Below are 19222 nucleotides of genomic sequence, written 5' to 3'. Positions count from 1 at the left end.
TAAGGTAAGCATTTAATTACTGCTGTGTTTCATATATGATCTCAAGGTACTTTTAACTTGCACATACTTCAGATGCCTTCAGGAAGTTCAAAAGAAATGTTTCCATCATGCGGGACAGCTAGGCTTAATTGTGATGCTGATGTAATCGTCATCGCGTCGTGTTTCAGATGACTTAGAAAAGTATTCCGAAAGTACTAAATTTCTCCTTATTTACTTTTACCTTTCTACATTGTCAAAACTATTTGTTCCATTAGACATGTCACAAGTTGTATCGCAAGCATAATTTTTAAACATATAAATCGCTTTGCAGCATATTCATGCGAGAGATAGAATAAGATGTCAGAATCGGAGAGCCGGGTCTCCGCTCTAGATGTTTGTTGGTTAGAACCGCACTCCTAGAGGACTTGTATGCGTTAGGAATAAGAAAAATCTCGTTTATATACCGACAAAAGCCATATATATCTGCGCCGTGATCGCTACATTCTGTGGCTTTCATATTATCCTTACCGTATTTTACACTATATTTGGTTCTTACTGCAACACAGGGAATTAAAATAAACGAACTCCCTCCTCAATCAAATGTCCTACCTAATAATCTTTAAATTATATGTAACTATGGCCGACCGCACTTCACCAGGGCTTTTCTTTTCAAACAAAGGCACAGTTTGTCTGCTTCACAGCTATGTCCTGTTAAATTCCCCTAAAGTATGTTCTTTACCTCAACTACGTGTAGTCCAGTCCTTCCAGTTGGAGGAATCTGCTCGCGCTATCTATTGATCTCTATATTTATTTTTACTACCATAATTGTTTTTACATTACAGAGGCGAGTGGAAGAGAAGCGCGTGATTGCAAATGCAGCATCACTAGTGCCAGCAATAAAACTATATCAATTATGTAGTCGAGTGTCACACATAACAGCGTTCTTTATCTATAGTTCTCATATACATATAGCTCAATTATAACGCTAGTTTCAACAGCTTGCACTGCTCGTGATGTTATCTCCTACAAACACACTCAATAAAGGAACTATTATTTGTTAAACGCGGCGTTTGATTTCCCTGCGTGCACTCCTTCCACATAATTTAGGTTAGGGTATCATCAACGGCTGTTCGTTCTTTCATTCCTGCAACCGATATAGCCCCTCTTTTACATCTCTGTAACATTCACATAAGTTCCTATAATTTACCCCCCCCCCCCTTTTTTTTTTTTTTGGTGTTGGGCTGCTGAGCACGAGGTCGCGGGATCAAATCCCGCCCACGGCGGCCGCATTTCGTTGGGAGCGAAATGTGAAAACACCCGTGTACTTAGATTTAGGTGCGCGTTAAAGAACCCCAGGTGGTCCAAATTTCCGGAGTCCCCCACTACGGCGTGCCTCATAATCAGATCGTGGTTTTGGCCCGTAAAACCCCATAACTTAATTTAATCTACCCATTTTTCATTTGACGAGACATCTGTAATTTCCTTGACGTGATTACGGCCAGAAAACCACAAATCATGGTCCTTATTGTGCTTTATTAGCGGCGCTTACATGAACACGACAAGTGGCACATCGCATCGCTTTCTTTAGTGCATCTAATTTATGTAAATGGCAGTAGTACGCTAAGAAGGCGAATCGCATCGATGCGACAGGAGAGGGTAGTTTGTCACTGGTTAAGTCGTTTCGCGTGGTGCATGTAAACGCGGTCGCATAGCAATTACCGTGATGCGCTAAAGAACGCGACACGCTGTACTACAAATCGAGCTTTAGGTCAGGGGACGCAAGCCGCAACCTAGAGTTGGGGGACGCAAACTCCACTGTGGTCCCTTCGCGCTCCTTTGTGCTCGCTTTGGGTTCTTTTTTACCCTCGGCGGCTATAGGCCCGGATTATAGTTCATGCCAGAGTTTTCACTTTCCTCTGGCTGCCACCATCCTTACCGAGGAGTCCTTTTGTCGCTGCATGACGATGCGTTTGCACTTCTCTTGCACGTCGATGAAAGGGTGCACGCCGCCGTTCTGGTATCGGAGCCAATGAGAATTGATGAACCTGAGACCGGATTCCCAGGCTGGAAACGCATCTGCAAACAAAAAAAGAACAGCAGAAGTGAAAAGGGGAGGGGGGGGGGGGGATGCGCGTGAATAAAGAGTACTTGGATGGCCTATGAGAATGAGAACAGACCAGTTTCACGGTGAACTTTACTACGCCATCGCTGCCGCAAATGATGCCGGTTGTGGTAGTCCTTGGCAATGCTGAGAGGCAGCAATGTTGCGAAGCACTGTTTTTAGTACGAGGAACATGTAGGATTGCTCCCCCGATATTCTTCCTTGTCGTGTAGCCTCCGAGTAGGCTTAATCGAAAACTTCGGGCTTTTCGAACGCCACGTCTTGAGAAATCGTTAGATCCAGTTGGTAAATTTAAATACGCGCATCTAAGTAATTAGTTAGAAGAATATTGGATAAGAATGGGTAATTGACGTGTTCTTTGGTAACTTGTAATACGCACCTTTAAGTAATTATGTAAAGGGGTAATGCATAAAATTTGTTAATTTCCACCCCTTTGAGAAATCCAGCTCAATGGTTAGAATTGTGGTACCGGCCGAAGGCAACTTTCGTAAATCCCCCTTTTATTAAAATAAAGCATCTGGCATGAGAGGAACCTCATCACTTCCCAGCAGCAAAGACAATATCAAGGGTCAGGTGACGTCTAGTCGACTTTATCGAAAACAATTGTACGTCCAGTGGATGTGCTGGGCACCGAACTCACTAAGAATGACGGCGATAAAGGAGAAGGCGCAGCCGAACAGCATTCGACAGAAGAGCAGAAAGCCATGACGCGGCTGCTCCTGCAGGTTGTAGTCGATGCCCATGGCGCTTTTGCAGATCACGTCTAGGGCCAGGGCAGCATACATCTCGCCCGCTTCGAACTCCTCTCCCGTCTCTGCTTTTTGGTCGATCCTGGAGACCAGCTTTTTCACGGCGGAAATGATTCCCGGAGACATCTGCAACACCGAACGTAAGGCGAGGGGCATCCTGAAAAGCAGCTGGGCTTTTCACAATAACTGCCCAGACAGAGAAGAGAGGAAATTCCGTGAGGTTAACCAGATGCACTGTCCGCTTTGCTAACTTTAGCGGGGGAATAGGCTATAAAGGGGCAAATAGGGAGAATGATGGACGAGGGAGCACTACTTGCGCGCACATGTTAACATGGCCAGGAGGTACATAAACGGTCACGTAGACCTGTCGATTTGTGGTACTGCGGCATTGCTGTCGTTTCTCTATCTCTGTCAGTGACGCTTACGGTCGGGATCAAAGGATTTTCGTTTCTGAAAAGTGTCTTGAGTTAAAACGGTTTATTTATGTCCAGAAATAATGTCGTACCACGTAGAAAGGCACAAAAGGTGTTCAATATAGTATCTTGTCTTCCACAAGAGTACAGCTGACGAACGACAACACCGACGCCATTCTCAATTTATAGTATGGCTATGATGAACGAAGCAATGCAGGGAAAAAATCCATATACTACGCCTTGATTAGCTAGTCGCTGGCAGAATCCGCCGTCAGTGTACTGAACGTTCTTCCATCTCCCGAGTGCTACGTACCTAACCAAGATGCATGAACGCATCACGGTGAAGCAGGACGCCTTGTTGCAAGTACTAAACGCCTTCATCGCGTAGGTGCACGTCTGTAGGTCGCCTTGTACTCTTTTTTTTTCTGCGAGGCGGGCATTCCCAAGCCAGCTTTTGTACAAATATGCAGGAAAGCAAGTTCTTCAGGGCACCTAAATTTAACTTCGGAGGTTATTCTTCTAACGTCAATGAAATCTACCCTCTACACACTAATAAGTTAACCAAAAGCACGCGCCACACCATTTTGAGCCACACCATTTGGCGGACTTACCATTTTGAGCTTGCTTGTAGTGAATGAAGGGGTGAGCACACTGCGCACTTCCTTCCAGCGAGTTGAGGTGAGCTGCAGGAGGCCTTTGTTCTGAGGGCTGGGAGGTCTCTTGGCCTGGAACAGGAGCTGAGACAGAGGAACGAGTGGCTCGCAAAGAAACGCCACACAACTAAGAATGCTTAGGTTGTACTTACTTTCACTTACAGCGTTTCAGTTGCGAAAGATAATCAGCCTACAAGGGGAGGCTTTGTTGATTTGAACAGCTAGCAATATCAAAGCCAAGATAAAGGGTGAGCGTGTGTTGAATTGTGTACAACCTTGGAGTAGAATGTTCTTTGTTATTTCCGCACGTCTTTTGCAAACTTTCTTTTTTTTTCGGTTGGTTTCTACGGTCGCATTTTTTTCAACATTTCAATTCGTAACGTGGACTACAATAATAGGGAATGTTAACCGATGCTTCAGTATTGCTGGCGACCACCAAATAAACGCTTCCTCAATTGCAGAGAAAAAAAATGGCAGTGACTAATAGAAATAATATTAGTAACAAACATATAGTGAATGCTTTGTTGCATTGATGCGGCCACCGGGTGGGACACGCCATCAAGTCCGTCTATACATGGAATAGGTGATTGAGGGCAGGGCCGGATCCGGCGCGAACCGGCGGGCGTAGGATAACTTCTTGCTCTTGATAATTTCATTTCAAATCAGAACTAAAGCCCAGGTAATACGGAGCTTGGTGCAAACAGCTTAATTAGATGCTTTCGATGATGGTCTGTAAATTTCTAATATACACATGGCTTAAAAACATTAGTATTGGAAAGGTTGGCCAGTTAGCGTTAGGTAAGGTATAAATAGATTCATAAACAAATATCCAGAGTGAACAAGGTGACTGCCAACAACTTCTCGTCGTCTTTATTTCCTTAGACTGCACTGGTAATTTATAAGATACTATATGACGTTAGCTAATACGCAATGTATATACGTATGCAGTATGAAAGCAGAAATTACCAATACACCGCACCACACATATATGTTCTTTCTTTCTTTAACGTTAGTAGCTTTGATTTATTAACTATGTTTGAGACAGGTGGCTCTGTGTCAGCAGCTGTGTCACTTGTGTACGTCTGCTAAACAGCAAAAGCAAGTAGCACGTGTCACAAGCATTGATCATTCATGCATGGTAAAATCTTCGCGGCGCTAATTACTCACAGCTCGGTCCGTGAAATCTTGGAAATCCTTAACCTGGATGTTCCTCAGCAAATCGAGGTCTGCTACGAGCACCACAGGCCTGTAGCCGTTGAAGTACCTGAAATCAGCGGCACGGGTGTAGTTTTTGTACGGCTCTACCCAACAAGGACACATAAGTGAGAGAACGCGGTAGGGCACGTGAAGGGGAAGAACTTGTGGTGCTGCACATCAAATACACAAGCACTTTATTTTGTACCCTGGAAGTACGCAACAAAGCGGCGAATTAAAAGCTGCTCATTAACAATTTGGACATGCTGTCAACCTCCCATAACAAAAGCTGAAGCGAAATCAGCGCTTACAATAGCACAAGAAAGGTGTACAATTTTTGTCTGAACCCATTCATAACACACACGCTAAACGATACACAAGTACATGCAACATATGCTCACCGACACGAAAGAAGATGCAGGTGCACTTCCCTTATCTGTTTTTCGGCAAGTCACTTGGCGGGGGCATTTTTTTTTTTTTTTGTATAAGACATTTAACTTCGGAACCGTGTTCTCCAGTATATTATCTCCGTATACAGTTCACCTGTGCGTTTTCAATATTCTAAATGTCGTGTGCCTACTCTCGTCTATAGAGGTGCAGCCGGTGAGAATACTTTTCTTCGTGGAAATAATAGCAGTAATACTACTCGTTGAAGGGCTAGTTGGTTCATACATTTACTGGGGTGCAAAAATCGGTGACAATAAGTGAAGAAAAAACAACAACAGAACACGAAGGATCGGAACTCGCAATTAATTTCATATTCAACGGGCCATTTCTGAGTGGTCTGGCAGAGCTACTAAAGTTGTAAAAAACAGCGTTAAAGCTTTATTACGAAAACAGGCTGGTATATTAGTGGTACCGTATTTTTCGGTTTATATCTCGCACCTTTGTGTAAGTCGCAACTCCCTCAAAACGGCATTTTCCCCCCCCAAAAAAAACGTATATAAGTAGCACCGGTGTATAAGGCGCACCTGTAAAGTAAGTAAGGCATTAAAAAATTTAGTGACTTCTCACTTCTTGAACGTGGGTCACGTGCAAGCCTATGGGTGTCTTTCCTATGCAACTGCGATAGCCATGATATGGACACTCGAGGAGCATTTCTGCCATGGTGATCGCCGCAATGTTCCACATTTAGTCCAAGGGCGATAACATCACCCCCGTGCACCGTATGCTGTATGTACGAGTTAAAGCGTGCGATGGTCAACCGAATCGCGCACAAAGGAAGAAAGCGGTAAGACAGCGCGGGAGGGAAGGTGGGGTGGCTTGTACTCTGGTAGCAACTGGGTAGTTTGCGCAACCGTGCGCCGTATTTTGAAAGCGCTCTGTATAGATACGACGACGTCGGGGTCACTCGACTCGCGGCCAGCCTACCACCGCTTGCGTTGCGCTCGGTCCTTCTCGCATGGCGCACGGCAACTCGATCGCGAGACGAACCCGGTACATCCCTAGCGCGCACACAACCCGTGGCAATTGCCAGAGGAGGTCAACCCAGCGCGCTTCGCGTCGCCATAGCATCCAATCTGATTTTTACGCTAGCTTCTCCCTCCAAAACAAAAGGCGAATATAAGTCGCACAGTTCTATAAGACGAACCAACGGAAAGCTCAGGAAGAAAAACGCCACTTATACACCGGAAAATACTTTAATTAAGCTTTCCTATCACCACTGGAATCCAATTGGGCTCGCCGAAAAGCTTAGTTGCTGTCTCGGCCAACTTTCCTTTATAGTTTTTAGTATCAGCGTATTTTGGCAGAACAAAAATGTGCAAGTACGAATACATGCACGCATACGCACACATATATGACACAGCCTTGCGTACGTATACACATTTACATATCTGCCAAGGTAGGCGAGCCGAAGGCTTCAATGGGGCCACGTGAACGCGGATCCTGTCCCATGGCAATATTAGCCCAATAGAGGTGAAAGCATCATGTCTATAGCGTGGATTTAGCTTTGTAAAACTGTGTACAACGCCAAAATGCCCCGCCATGTACATTAAAAAATATAAATGTAGATTATACGTGCAGAAATGATGCACTGTCAAAGGTAATGAGAGTATTGCTCCTACACGACTATAAATGTATCGTCAAATATAATGCTCAAATGAGATTTGCTGAAGAACTCAAAGACGACCGGTTGACTGCAGGTTTATTCGAGCTGTGAACCATTCGTTTTTCAAGGATGACGCCACAGTGCGTGAACCGCAATGCGAACCAAAATCAGAGTGGATAAAACGGGAAATTAAGTAGCCCCGATGCCGTGCTTATGCTAGAAGAGATTCCAATAATTTGTGTTCGCCGCTGCACAGGGCCACATACGCATAACTGATGCACATGCCATGTTTCTTTTTTAAGTAGTAGGAATATCCTAACTCTCACGTAAATGGATCTCTGCGTTTTCCGAAGTTCGGATGCGAGAAAACTTTGTGCACGGGACTTGAGGCGCATCACAAAATGTGCAACAATCATCCTTGCAAGAAGGCCACGCTTTCTTGCCCTCTCTGTCATGACCGCAGTGGCCGCTCAGGCTAATTCCCCGAGTTCGCGGAATTTCACGGTTAAAGCTCACCAGGCTGTCAGCCTACCGCGTAGTGGTACAAATAGCACTAATTTCTTATCTCCATTAAGGAAATCCACCATTATCGAAGAGGGAAACAAATGAGAGCGATGGCGGTTGCAACGCGCGAACCAGATGGCGGTGGCTACATGGCTAAGGCTTTCCATGGCAGGGTTTTACCTCGGTGGTTTCGATTCCTGCACGTAAGCAGGCGCGTCTAGATAGAAAAGCAGTGCAAAAGTGTTCGTAAACTCGAAATATTCGGGAATGTAGTTAAGAAACCGGATTGGTAATAGTAGGGCTATATGGCTAGGTAATTGTACACGTTGAAGTGAAGCGTTGCGGTGACTTGGCACTTGGGTGCTCGCATTTTTTTAACTGTTCATCTTGTGGTTTCCCACGTGCCTAGATTGACGTGCTGGCATTGATATATTTATATACCTGCCGACTGAGGACAATAAACAGCTGTCAGCTAGTTCATGTTTGTACAGGTGGCGTGTGTGTCTGTTGCGCCATTTGTTCCTGTGGCTCAGTAGAGCGTTTCACTTAAACGAGTTGGCAATAATTAGTCCAGACTATTATTATTAGTAGTAATTGCATTCGTAGTAGTAGTAGTACCAGTATTAGTAGTAGTAGTAGTAGTAGTAGCAGGAGTAGCAGTAGTAGCAGTAGTAGTAGTAGTAGTAGTAGTAGTAGTAGTAGTAGTAGTAGTAGTAGTAGTAGTAGTAGTAGTAGTAGTAGTAGTAGTAGTAGTAGTAGTAGTAGTAGTAGTAGTAGTATAGTGGCAGTAGTATTGACATCCCCTTTCGTCGTGATGGCGACAATCACCTACACGGCGTGAGCTAATTATGTTTTCTTATATACATTACAACTTTGGGTTTTGTCTATCTCTAAATTATTCTACAAAGTTAACAATGACTGTGACGAATGCTCTTCTCTGCTTTCTTTTTTTTTCAATTGGTATATACACTGCAATTTAGCATTCTGTCTATCTCCATATTATTTTACAAGGTTACCAATGCCTGCGACGACTGCTCTCCCCTGCTTTCTTTTTCACCATGACTCCCAAACGACTATTGCTGATTTCAACCATGGACCAGCTAGCGGTTCCCATCACGCCCATAAACACTACCATCAGTGTGTAGTCACATTTTACGCTGTTTTTATCCTTTTTCGATCATGCTTAACCAACTGGCCCGCGTTGCACACTACCATCAGATTGCAAACCCAGCACATTTTAATGTTGGCCGCTGCCTTGTGTCCTGACTGTATAGCTAGATATCTTTGCATTTCAGTACGATGCGTTCAGGACTTTTCTGGGCTATATACTGCAGCGTGTTGGTAACTCCAGCGTTTATTCGGGCCAATAAATCTCACGAATGAATCAATTATTCAGTCAACCAATCAAATCGCCTGTTCGTAAGCGCCATCAATATGATCTGTCTTGAAGAGAGGTTTTTAACCTCCCTTCCACGTAAGCGCTCATGCGAAGCCAGCTATATAAGAAAAAAATTATGGGCTTTTTACAACCAAAATGTTCCGATGTTACTTTTTCGTCTTCTATGGTACAAGCCATCTTCCTACTTCTGTACCTGTTATCCTGGGTTTTATTATAACACTGACCTCATTCGTTGCGAAATTGGGACATTGCAGAGATTTATTTTTGTTCTTTTATAGAAAATCGATTCATATTTTACATGACCAAAATTACAGAGAGAAAAATCCACCAGAGTGGGAATACGAACCCGACAACATCGCCGTATTTGTCGATCCATTCCCGGTAAGCCTTGGTCGGCGACTGCGTAAAGGAATGAGCAGAGATAAGACGCGGGAAACAATAGAATTAATGCCAGCCCAATTTCGCGAAGAGCTAGTTTTGGGGCGAAATGAACATCAAGTCCACACTACGATGTTTCTGCTATACATACATACGCATATATATATATATATATATATATATATATATATATATATATATATATATATATAAATCAGGCCCTCAGTTTATACGCATTTAGACCATTACATGGAAATGTATTCTCTAGTATTGAACCTATGTTCTGCAACATAAAACTTCAACACTATAATGCGGATGCGGCTGCGGCTCACACCGGCGGCAAGTATTATTCGTCCACTTTAGCTTATCATTTCTACACTTAAAATAAAACCTACATATACTTTCCTCGATCCTTATGCTTTCCTTGGCTTCATCATCTCTCGTCTTCGTAGGGTTGCGAGTACCGAAAATCGGGCACCTTGGTTTCCTCTCTTCTCGTTCATAAAACTTTAGGGCCGTACTAAAATTATCATATTCTTTGATGTTACCACGTTATGCCTTATAAAGATTGCATCGGTGCCGTCAGCGCTTTTAGTAAAGCTGAACCTTTAAGTTTATTGCACATAAGTATATACTCTTTTATTTTCATATACAGAAAAAAAACAAGAAGCAGGTGGTCAATTTTTCTGTCGAATTCATCGTCTGGCCAAAGACGAACATCCTCAAATGCAAAAACGTACAGCCACCAAATAAAACAAATAATATTGGCGTCACTTCAATTCATTTTCTTCTTTTTATTTGCCAAGTGTGTTTTGACGTTTAAGATGGGCTAAAACGGGTGATTTTTGGTGTAACAAGATCGAAACCCATTTTGTACGGCCAAAAAAAATAATTTTCTTCAAAATTAAAAAGTCACATTAAAGTAATGCCTTATACGGCTTTGTTAATTTTTTTTCGATATCATTTTGTGTCCCTTTAGAGTAAGCCATCTACAGCCCTTAATCCCCTAACATACTAAGGCTCCTTTTGAAAAAAAAAAAATCGCAGTTTCAGTCGAAAGGCGAAGCATCGATTGCTATAGTAAATTAGCAGACAGCATCGCAAAGTAAGGGTAGTAGTTTTATCGGCCGTATATGCTCGTAAACATTCTCCTACTAACTAAATAAACAAGCATGGCGTCACGTGCGCACAGGTAAACAGAAGCACATCTCACTCGATGAGCGCGGACACTCGCATTCAAGACGCTAGCGCGATGAAGAGCGACAGCCGCAACGAGTGGATTGACCTTCAATGCTGCTTCTCGCTTCAACGCGCACTAAGCGGCGAGAACACAGCTCTCAGATCGCCTAGACTCTGTACTCATCGCAGATCGCTTGATCGCGCGAGATCGAACCTCCATCCTCGGCTCACCCTCGCACGCTATCACTCGCACCTACAGCATATGGTGCACGGCCACGGTGTTATCGCACTTAGATTTTCTACGGATCATGACGGGCGACGACGATAGCGGAAATGCGCCTGCAGTGGCTAAATAATTGCTATCGCAATATAAGGGCGTTTTTTTTTTCATAACCTGCAGTGTAATAATTTCACTCTGCTTTGAAGGTCTTGCGATAATTTTCAAAAAAAAAAAGTCCAGTGCTTACCTTTTTGTACATCTCCAAAATGTTGCCGAAAAGAATGCTCGGCGGTGGACCAGGGATGCCGCATTTCTTGAAAAAATTGAAGTGATCTCTTCTTTTCCTGTAAACGTAGAGGCGAAATTAATACCAAGATCACTATGTTTGTAATTAGGGGTGTGCGAATGCTCGAAATTTTGAATACAAATGTAATGGTCCTTGCTATTCGATTCGTACTCGATTCGATAATTCACTATTCGAACTGTCGAATATTTGTTTCTGTTCGAATGTAAGAAAAAAAATCAAGGGGCACGTAGTCATCCCTACGTGGATGAATGTGAAAGCACTGCAACCACACAATGTCGAGGGTTCGAGTGCCTTAATTACCTTCGCCTTTATTAAAATCAACAGTTATTTGTTCGACTCCTACCAATATTCGTGTGTTCGAGTGTCGTACTGAACTCCATCGTAATTAAACCTGCCTTCATTAACTTTGCCTTAATTGACGTCATCAACTGATTGGCTCACTTAGACCTTTTGGACTTTTTGGACCACCTCGTGGTCACACCAACGCCGAATCTTCCGCCTCATGAGCCATATAAGGTTTTCGCATTAATAGCGACACTTATTCAAGATTCTATAAGGGCAGATTGATGCAATTGAGGACTGCCCCGAATGAATATGCTCCAGGAAAGCTGACAACAGAAAGGAGTTAACAGAGAGCCATCGTTTCACGTTTACAATCTTCTTAGTTCGCCTAACGGCCTCTTGTAAACGGCATTACGTGTGTCAAATGATGCAAATAAGTCTAATTTTATAGAAGACATACTCTACATACTTTATATTTTTTATTTGTTTAAAATAAAATATTTCCCATTCGATTAGAAATTTGATGGGTTATTTTTCGCAGGCATTCCTATTCAGTTTGATTCGGAAATCTCACTGTTGGAAGACCTCTAATTATTATGCTTGACAATTAAATGGGTGCACAAAATGAAACAAAACGAGTGCGTGCTTGCTCATTGTCACCTTTCTGAATGCAGAATCAAACACTACATCCGAAGGCTTCTCGTAACGATTGCAATTAAACTTTGAATTGTTGTCAATTTCTTTTTATTTTCAGCTATGTTTGCAGAAGCACAGCCCAGCGTACCATATCTACCATATCTCTGGCCGCATGTACGCTACAGCCGCCCTATTATATTATTGGTTGCATCATACTTGATATATTTGCTTAGGTTTTCTTTTTTCTAATTCGTGAATGTATTACCGCTAATTGTTCACTGTGCGTCTTTCGTTTCTATAGTCCCTGCTATTAACTTTGTCTGCTCGGGGCAACATCATCTAACGCTTAACGGTTTTTAAGTTTGCCTCTGTTTTCTCTGAAGGAACAGAAATAAACGCTTTCTGACACACACAGCAAATTCTTCAAAATTACATTTCCTGTCATTCAATTTTGACAGTTCTCGATAACAAGTAATTTACAATACTGCTAGCATGCAGAATATACGATCATAGTACGACTACTGGGGCTTTCGCGGCGCAGTATATCGTGGAAGTTGTTACGGTCTACTAGCTGATTCAAGCCGACTTTAGCTGCTCACCGGAGAACATTTAACTGCTGCAGCAAACAAAGGCAGTCTGACAGGCATACGGGACACATCATGTATGCCAGTAAAAGGAGGTGATTTACAACACACTTCGCAGGCACTTCACAAGTGGCGATAAGCTGTCCACACACCCCTATGTTGCTTTCCTCTGTTTCATTTTATTATTATTATTTCCGGAGACTCTCGCCAACAAGTGTTTTATTGAGAAGGAAAATCAGCGGCTACATTGAGCTTTTAAGGGAGTCAAATCGACATTCACACTACGTTCGCTTCCGGAACCAAACGAGATATGTACGAGTATAGGTAGCTATTCAACCCAGTTTTCAAGCAGATATGGTGAACTGGTGTAAATGCGTTTGACTGTTAATATTCATATCATGAAAGCATGGAGCGGTTTACCCTTCATGCATCACAGTCGACGACAGACCGCAGTGAGGGCAAGAGCCCGTCGTCTGCACACTGGTGGAACATCAAGTGCCCAGCCCTATACGATGGGGCAGTGAGCTTTAGGTTATCTAGTAGGACTGTAGTTCCCAGTTTGTAGGAAGTGCGGGCTGTTTCCCCGATGTAGTGAAATATGGACTGCATCCTGAATTTGCTGTGTACGGCTGGTTGGGATTTTTCGCAGAGACCTCAAGGCAGTACTTACCGCCTCCATAGAGATCACATTTCACAAGCACTTCTGCGCAGCCATATACTGTTTTATGTTTGTTCACGGTTGCACCCGTTCCCTATGTAGATTGTTCACTCACATGAGCCAATGTACGATGAATAGAAGAACGGCAGCAATGGCTAGCTCCAGCATGTTGCGTTGACGGTCTGTCGTAATCTGCACGTAAATTAGGGAAGGCAAAGTACAGTGTGAATATGGAGCGAACCAAGAATTCACTCTATAAACTGAATAAGTCGGAAATTGTTTTTACGTGAGTTGTTCTTGCACAACCGCGCCATCGACGTAGAAAATAATTCTGCAATAAATATATGCAAGCGGTGTTGTGCTTTAACTTATCATTTCATTGCACAGAGAATGAAAATACCACACATCTTTGATGACCAGGACGAGGAAACAAAGGCATGAGGTAAACGCTTGGCGTTTCTTCTAATAAATTGAGTTGCTTGGAGCATTGCTTGAAACTTGGGGACCAAAATTTATTGCTTTCCGTTTTTTTTTTTCATATGTTTTTCTACTTCAGCCAAACACCCTTTCCGATGGGTGTTAATAAAATAAGTATGCTCGTATAACACCCTAAAGATGCTCGTCTGGAAATATTTAGTGTGTACGCACCTCGTATGACGCATAAAAATAGAGATGATATAAGGGTTCAGTAATTACATCCAACGCTCTGTTTATGGCAAGAACCTGAAAGTTTCGCCACTCATTATACACTTGACATTCGCCCTATTTTCGCTGAACTTGAAGTTGGTGTCTTGCACAGTTGCTTTAGGCCTCTGGTAAACATTGCAGGTAACGGCAGTACGGTACTCTGGAAGGCTTGAATAGGTAACTTTATACAAAGGCTGTAATTAACCTACAAAAATTGAACATTTATCGCTTGTCACCAACAAAATGCTTCCGAGTTCACTGAAATATGAAGACCGTGCCTCGCATAGTTCATCGAGCAGATCGTGGAAGAGCAACAGCCTCTTACAGCGTATAAAAATAAGAATACGAGTATTTAGTGACTGTCTTCAAAGCACGTAATCAATCTAGACTTTTGAACTTCCGATGCACATGTCACTGACACGGTGGCCCCTATTTCCTCTAAATATGAAAACTCGTCCGTTTTCGCTCCTCTCACGGAAGCGGGGAAACATTTTTAAGCCTTTCTTATAACGTCTTTAACGGACCGAAAACGAGGGTCCAGCAGTTTTCACTTAACCCCCTAACTAACACACACACACACTTTAAAATTTGTCTGCATATTGTCCTTAGCCTTCCCCGCATTTCCTCAAAGTACAAATTTCATGAGTAATCGAGTTTAGTTGTTTTTTTTAGAACTGATAAAACTCACATTTGACGTCTTCAAGGGGTTTTAGTCGCATTAACAGCTGCGCCCTAAAACGTGGCGGTTTCACCCGAAAGGCGGAGCACTGACACCGATTTAACTCCTAAGGCAGTGGTCTATCTATACGCGAGTGCGACATGGCGCGACGCAGTACCCAAGCCGAACCCCACTGGTGGAAGGCACAGCGCCCCTTGCAGCTACCAGGCGTCTCACAATGGCTGGTGTGGAAGCCGCCTATTGGGAGCGAGGACATACCGTGGCGCCGCCATGCGGAGTCATCCGTGTGACGTGCAAATTTGGATTGCTCCGCCAGCAACTCTCCTGCTCAGCCCGCCGCCGCTTTCGTGCCGTCTTTACTTTTGTTATTATTGTATTTCCCTTCGACGAAATCAGTAAAATACTGCTATGGCTGTGTCACTGACTGTGCAATATGTTAAATAACTGTTGCAAAAAATTAACTTCCTTATAAAGCCTTAAACACCGCCCCGATTGCCGGCGTCAACATGCTATGGCCACCGACATGGAAACCACGGAGGCCGAGTTTGCTGCTTTTGTAAAATCTACAAAACCAACGTGTCGTATTGAAACTGGGCATCAAGTGCTGCTCAGTGAAGAAACACTTTTGCTGCAAGAAACGCGTGCAACGTGTCCACCGTGTAAGTTCATTCATTGTATGTTTGCATCTACAAACGGGCCGCCGTTGACATGACAAGTAAATTCCGACATGACACTTCCTGCACCTCTTATGGGCGCTGGGGACACCGAGCTGATGCATTTCTGTATCGCATGAAAGCGAGAGTCTTTGTGATGCATTATGACTGCATTCGGCCCATCGTCGATAAACGTCAGCAGCGGCGTAAAAAGCACCGCCCGCCATGCGATTTAAGTATTGCGTATCACTCGCTGAACACTTTATGTGAGCGATAGTCTAACGTCGTCGGCTAATCACCGAACATGTGCGCTCTGAGCCCGTACAAAAGGTCTTCTTCGCGGAAGTGCTTGCTGCAAACACGTGCATGTGAGCTTAGTTCCTTACCCATTCGGAGGTTTATTAGCCATGCGCCGTGCCGTTTCTTATCTTTGGGGTAAAAGTGAAAGCTCACGCCCAGTTTCTTCGCATACTTAGCGCACTGCGGCACGGAGCAGTAAAGTACAACGCCGCCAATAACTTGAGCACACTTTCCCAGCTTGTGTAGTCTCTAGGTGCCCGCGCACATGAAGTGTGTGCAAAACGACGATGTTCCAAGGGAAAACCACAAGGAAATTGCGGTTAAAAAACGCGTTCCAACCGTCCGCTTCCCTTGGTCAGAGCAAGGTGGGATCAAGTGATCCAACTTTGCACGTCAAAACGATTCCAGCACCCACATCTGCAGTGGTAGGCCTCGCGCCCAAATACCAAGCCATAGAGGACAGTGATGCCGCCGGCGGTAACGTGTGGTGGGTAGGAAACTGGCCGCAGTACATATCGTGCACTTTTGCCGCCGTTTCTTTTTTTCTTCCGCAAATGATCACCATTACTAAACTGAAATTTGTGGAATAGCCAACTTGAAATTTTGGGTCGACAAACTTAAAATTTTGGGGTAGGCCAACTTGAAATCTGAACGTGGCGCTACTTAAAATTGATGGTAGGCCAACTGAAAATTTGGGGCTGGGCCAACTTAAAATTTATGGTAGGCCAACTGAAATTCTGGGTGTGGCCAACTTGAAATATGAACGTGGCCCTACTTGAAATTGAGGGGGGGGGGGGGGCAAATAAAAATTTGGAGCTGGGCGAACATGAAATTGGGGATGGGCTGACTTAAAATTTGGGGGTAGGCCAACTTGAAATGGGCGTGGGTCAACTAGAAAATGGGGGTGGGGCACCTTGAAATTGCGGGTGGGTCAACTTAAAATTAGTGGGCCAATTTGAAATTAGGGGTGGCCCAGCTTGAAGTTTGGTCCTGGGCCAAATTGAAATTTGTGGGGCAACATAAACGTAGGGGTGGATTGAACCAGGATTGAACCATGCTCGTTGCAATCGGGATACACGTATACGAAGGTGCTGTGGAGGCACCTTTGCCAAGGAAAGATTGCCGCGCACACCAATACCTTGAGTATTGTATACTTTGTATGTATGTATACTTTAGTGAGACCGGCAGTTCTAAAACATTTGACCCTTTTTTAGCATCAACTGTCCACACCGTAGTGCGGTGTTCTCAGGCACCTATCACGTGGTGTGGGCCTGCCCCTCCAACCCGGTCATTCCCCCATCCCCAATCCAACCTGGGAGGACAGGGAGGCGACCCCGCTCGGCTGCCTCAGGCCAACAAGCCTTAGTCGGGCTCGCCTGGGCGGCAGCTACCACCACTGGAGTCCCGAACTAGGGACCTCCTCCTAGTATTTGTAAGGACCAGTCCCTTATGGGCTGGTCCAAGCATACCTCCTGTCCCTCCTATAGCCTAATAAATGTTTTCACCACCACCACCCACTGCAGTCGCTGCACACAATCCGGCGGCCATCGAACTTTCTATTCACCACAATATGGTGGTGCTGGCCTTCACTTAAAGAGCGTCCATTCCACTACAATGCCTAGAGTATATGCTAGGCACTGTACTTCTGCTCCAACAATCTTTTTTACAGCGTAAGCTGTTATGGGCTCATTCAAATAGCCGTTTCGGTTCGCGATGATGCCGCCGCCGGCGAACGTAGCCGCTATCGCTGGAAATGCCAAAAAAGTACCCGGTTCCCGCCGGGATCGAACCGACGCCCACTGCGTAGGAGCCAGATGCTCTACCACTGAGTCACCAAGCGCTTGCTATCGGGCGCCGTAAAAATGACCTTTAAAGCAGGCGCAGACGATCCGAGCCTACCCCCGTATAGTGGCGCCATCTAATTAAGGCACCTGTAAACATATCGTGCACAGGCGCAGACGACGAAATGCCATTCAGACGAGGCGCGCAATTAAATAAAAATAAACCTCGATCCCCAGCCTGCGTTAGTGTGGTGGCGCCGTCTGGTTATGCTGCCTGCAAACGCGGCATGCTTGACATGTAAGTTGCAGTTGTAAGGCTTGATCGGGCTCAGCAGACTGCTGTGCAGAGAGCATTACAAGCCGCTGCTCGCCGTCGACGCCGGACGGACAGTTCAGATCGTTCTCGTCAAAACGATGCGAACCGACTGCCGCGAAGACCCTGTTGTGCGTGGTGCCCAAATTGTAGCTACTCTTGAGCCGCTCCACCAGCTTACGCTGTGACTGTGCTGCGTGTGCCGCGGAGACCTGTGACATTTTTTTATTATTTATATCCTCCTAGCTCTTGATGGTATTCAACCTTCCGCGCAGGTGCTGCGCATGCGCCGTCGAACGTGACCGCACGACAACGGTGGTGGCAACGGCAGTGACAGTGCCAACAGCGTCTGTGTACCTCCAGCGTCCGTATATTTACTATCGCAATAAAAGTACTTATGAGCCGCAAAGAGTCGGTCGGTCATTAGCAACGCGGCTATTGCAACGTTCCGACCAGGTGCGCAGCTTCCGTTTTGATAAACCGGATGGGCAGAGTTCAGCGCTTTGAAAAGCCTTAAGAGGCCCTGAACCCTTTTTATCGAAGTGGAGAAATGCACTTGAAGTTCAAATAGGGTATTTCAGAAATAATTTGCTACAAAAAGTACTTCAATACGTTCAGGAGAAGCGGAGCTATTGGCAGTCAAGCACACCCTTTGCGGTGCTTCTATTCCTTCTTCAATGCCTTGCATTGCGAAGGCTACGGAGGAGCGGGGGCGTACCCACAGCGCTCCGCCTAATGAACGTCACCCTGGCGAGCAGTACAAATTTTATTTTGGGTATAAACGTTGACGCCACAACTTCTGATTTTGGCGTCTACGACACGCCAAACGTAAGCCAAACGGGTTTGTCCTTAACGAGCCGCAGTGCGCTTAGCCAATGGACTCGTCGCGGCACCCCGCGGGGCGGCCGCGGTATCTACGCTACGTAGCAATACGCAGCTACATGCAACTGTATACTCCATCTCACAAGCTGTTCTCAGCACTGTGGAAGCTACATAAATTCTTAGCCAATAGGAAGGCCGAATGTCCCTCGAGATGTGCTCATCCGCGCCCCGTCGTCTGCTCAGCGTCTGCTTGCCATCCTGTTACATGCTCCATGGTTGGTGGATTGACGCAAAAAAAATGTATATTTTGACGCCGGTAACCATAAGCTGTGTTTATACATGCATGCGACAGCAGGGGTTCGCTTTACTTGTACACTTTCCCTGCAGTTACCTTGCAGCCTCATTAGCAAGTATTACGGGCGAATGCCTTTACAAATGTGCACCTGCGCCGCAGCGTCCGCTCGACGTGTACTTGGCGTTTGCTCGCTACCGTCATCGCGTGCCATGCTAGAGCGGGATAGTAAATTAATGATGCAGTGAAGGATTCGGATTTTAGATCATTCCGTATCGTCAACGCGTCACCAATGCTAATGCTATGGCGCCATCTGATAACTAGAAATCCAACCAGTTTTACGGCTCGGTGCCGTGTCTGTAGTCCTGGCAACGTGAAAACAAACAGC

The 19222-nt window shown here is 44.9% G+C and overlaps 1 protein-coding gene across 1 annotated transcript in view; it reads right to left on the bottom strand.

Moving 5' to 3' along the window:
- LOC119462281 (cytochrome P450 3A6) overlaps positions 1–13504 on the bottom strand; it is a 39355-nt gene extending 25851 nt beyond the window's left edge. Inside the window, exons 1-7 of the mRNA XM_049672444.1 lie at positions 13423–13504; positions 11088–11184; positions 9410–9462; positions 5084–5180; positions 3875–4000; positions 2742–2976; positions 1916–2055 (exon numbers count right to left, since the gene is read on the bottom strand). Of these exons, the coding sequence (XP_049528401.1) occupies positions 1916–2055; positions 2742–2976; positions 3875–4000; positions 5084–5180; positions 9410–9462; positions 11088–11184; positions 13423–13475 (801 nt within the window). The 5' untranslated portion in view covers positions 13476–13504. The remainder of the gene's footprint in view (positions 1–1915; positions 2056–2741; positions 2977–3874; positions 4001–5083; positions 5181–9409; positions 9463–11087; positions 11185–13422) is intronic.
- Positions 13505–19222: the final 5718 nt, after the last annotated feature.

The sequence above is a fragment of the Dermacentor silvarum genome, chromosome 8 (assembly GCF_013339745.2).
Source record: "Dermacentor silvarum isolate Dsil-2018 chromosome 8, BIME_Dsil_1.4, whole genome shotgun sequence".
Taxonomy (NCBI): Eukaryota; Metazoa; Arthropoda; class Arachnida; order Ixodida; family Ixodidae; genus Dermacentor; species Dermacentor silvarum.
Note: the sequence above shows the minus strand (reverse complement) of the source record. Positions and strands in the feature narration are given on the sequence as shown.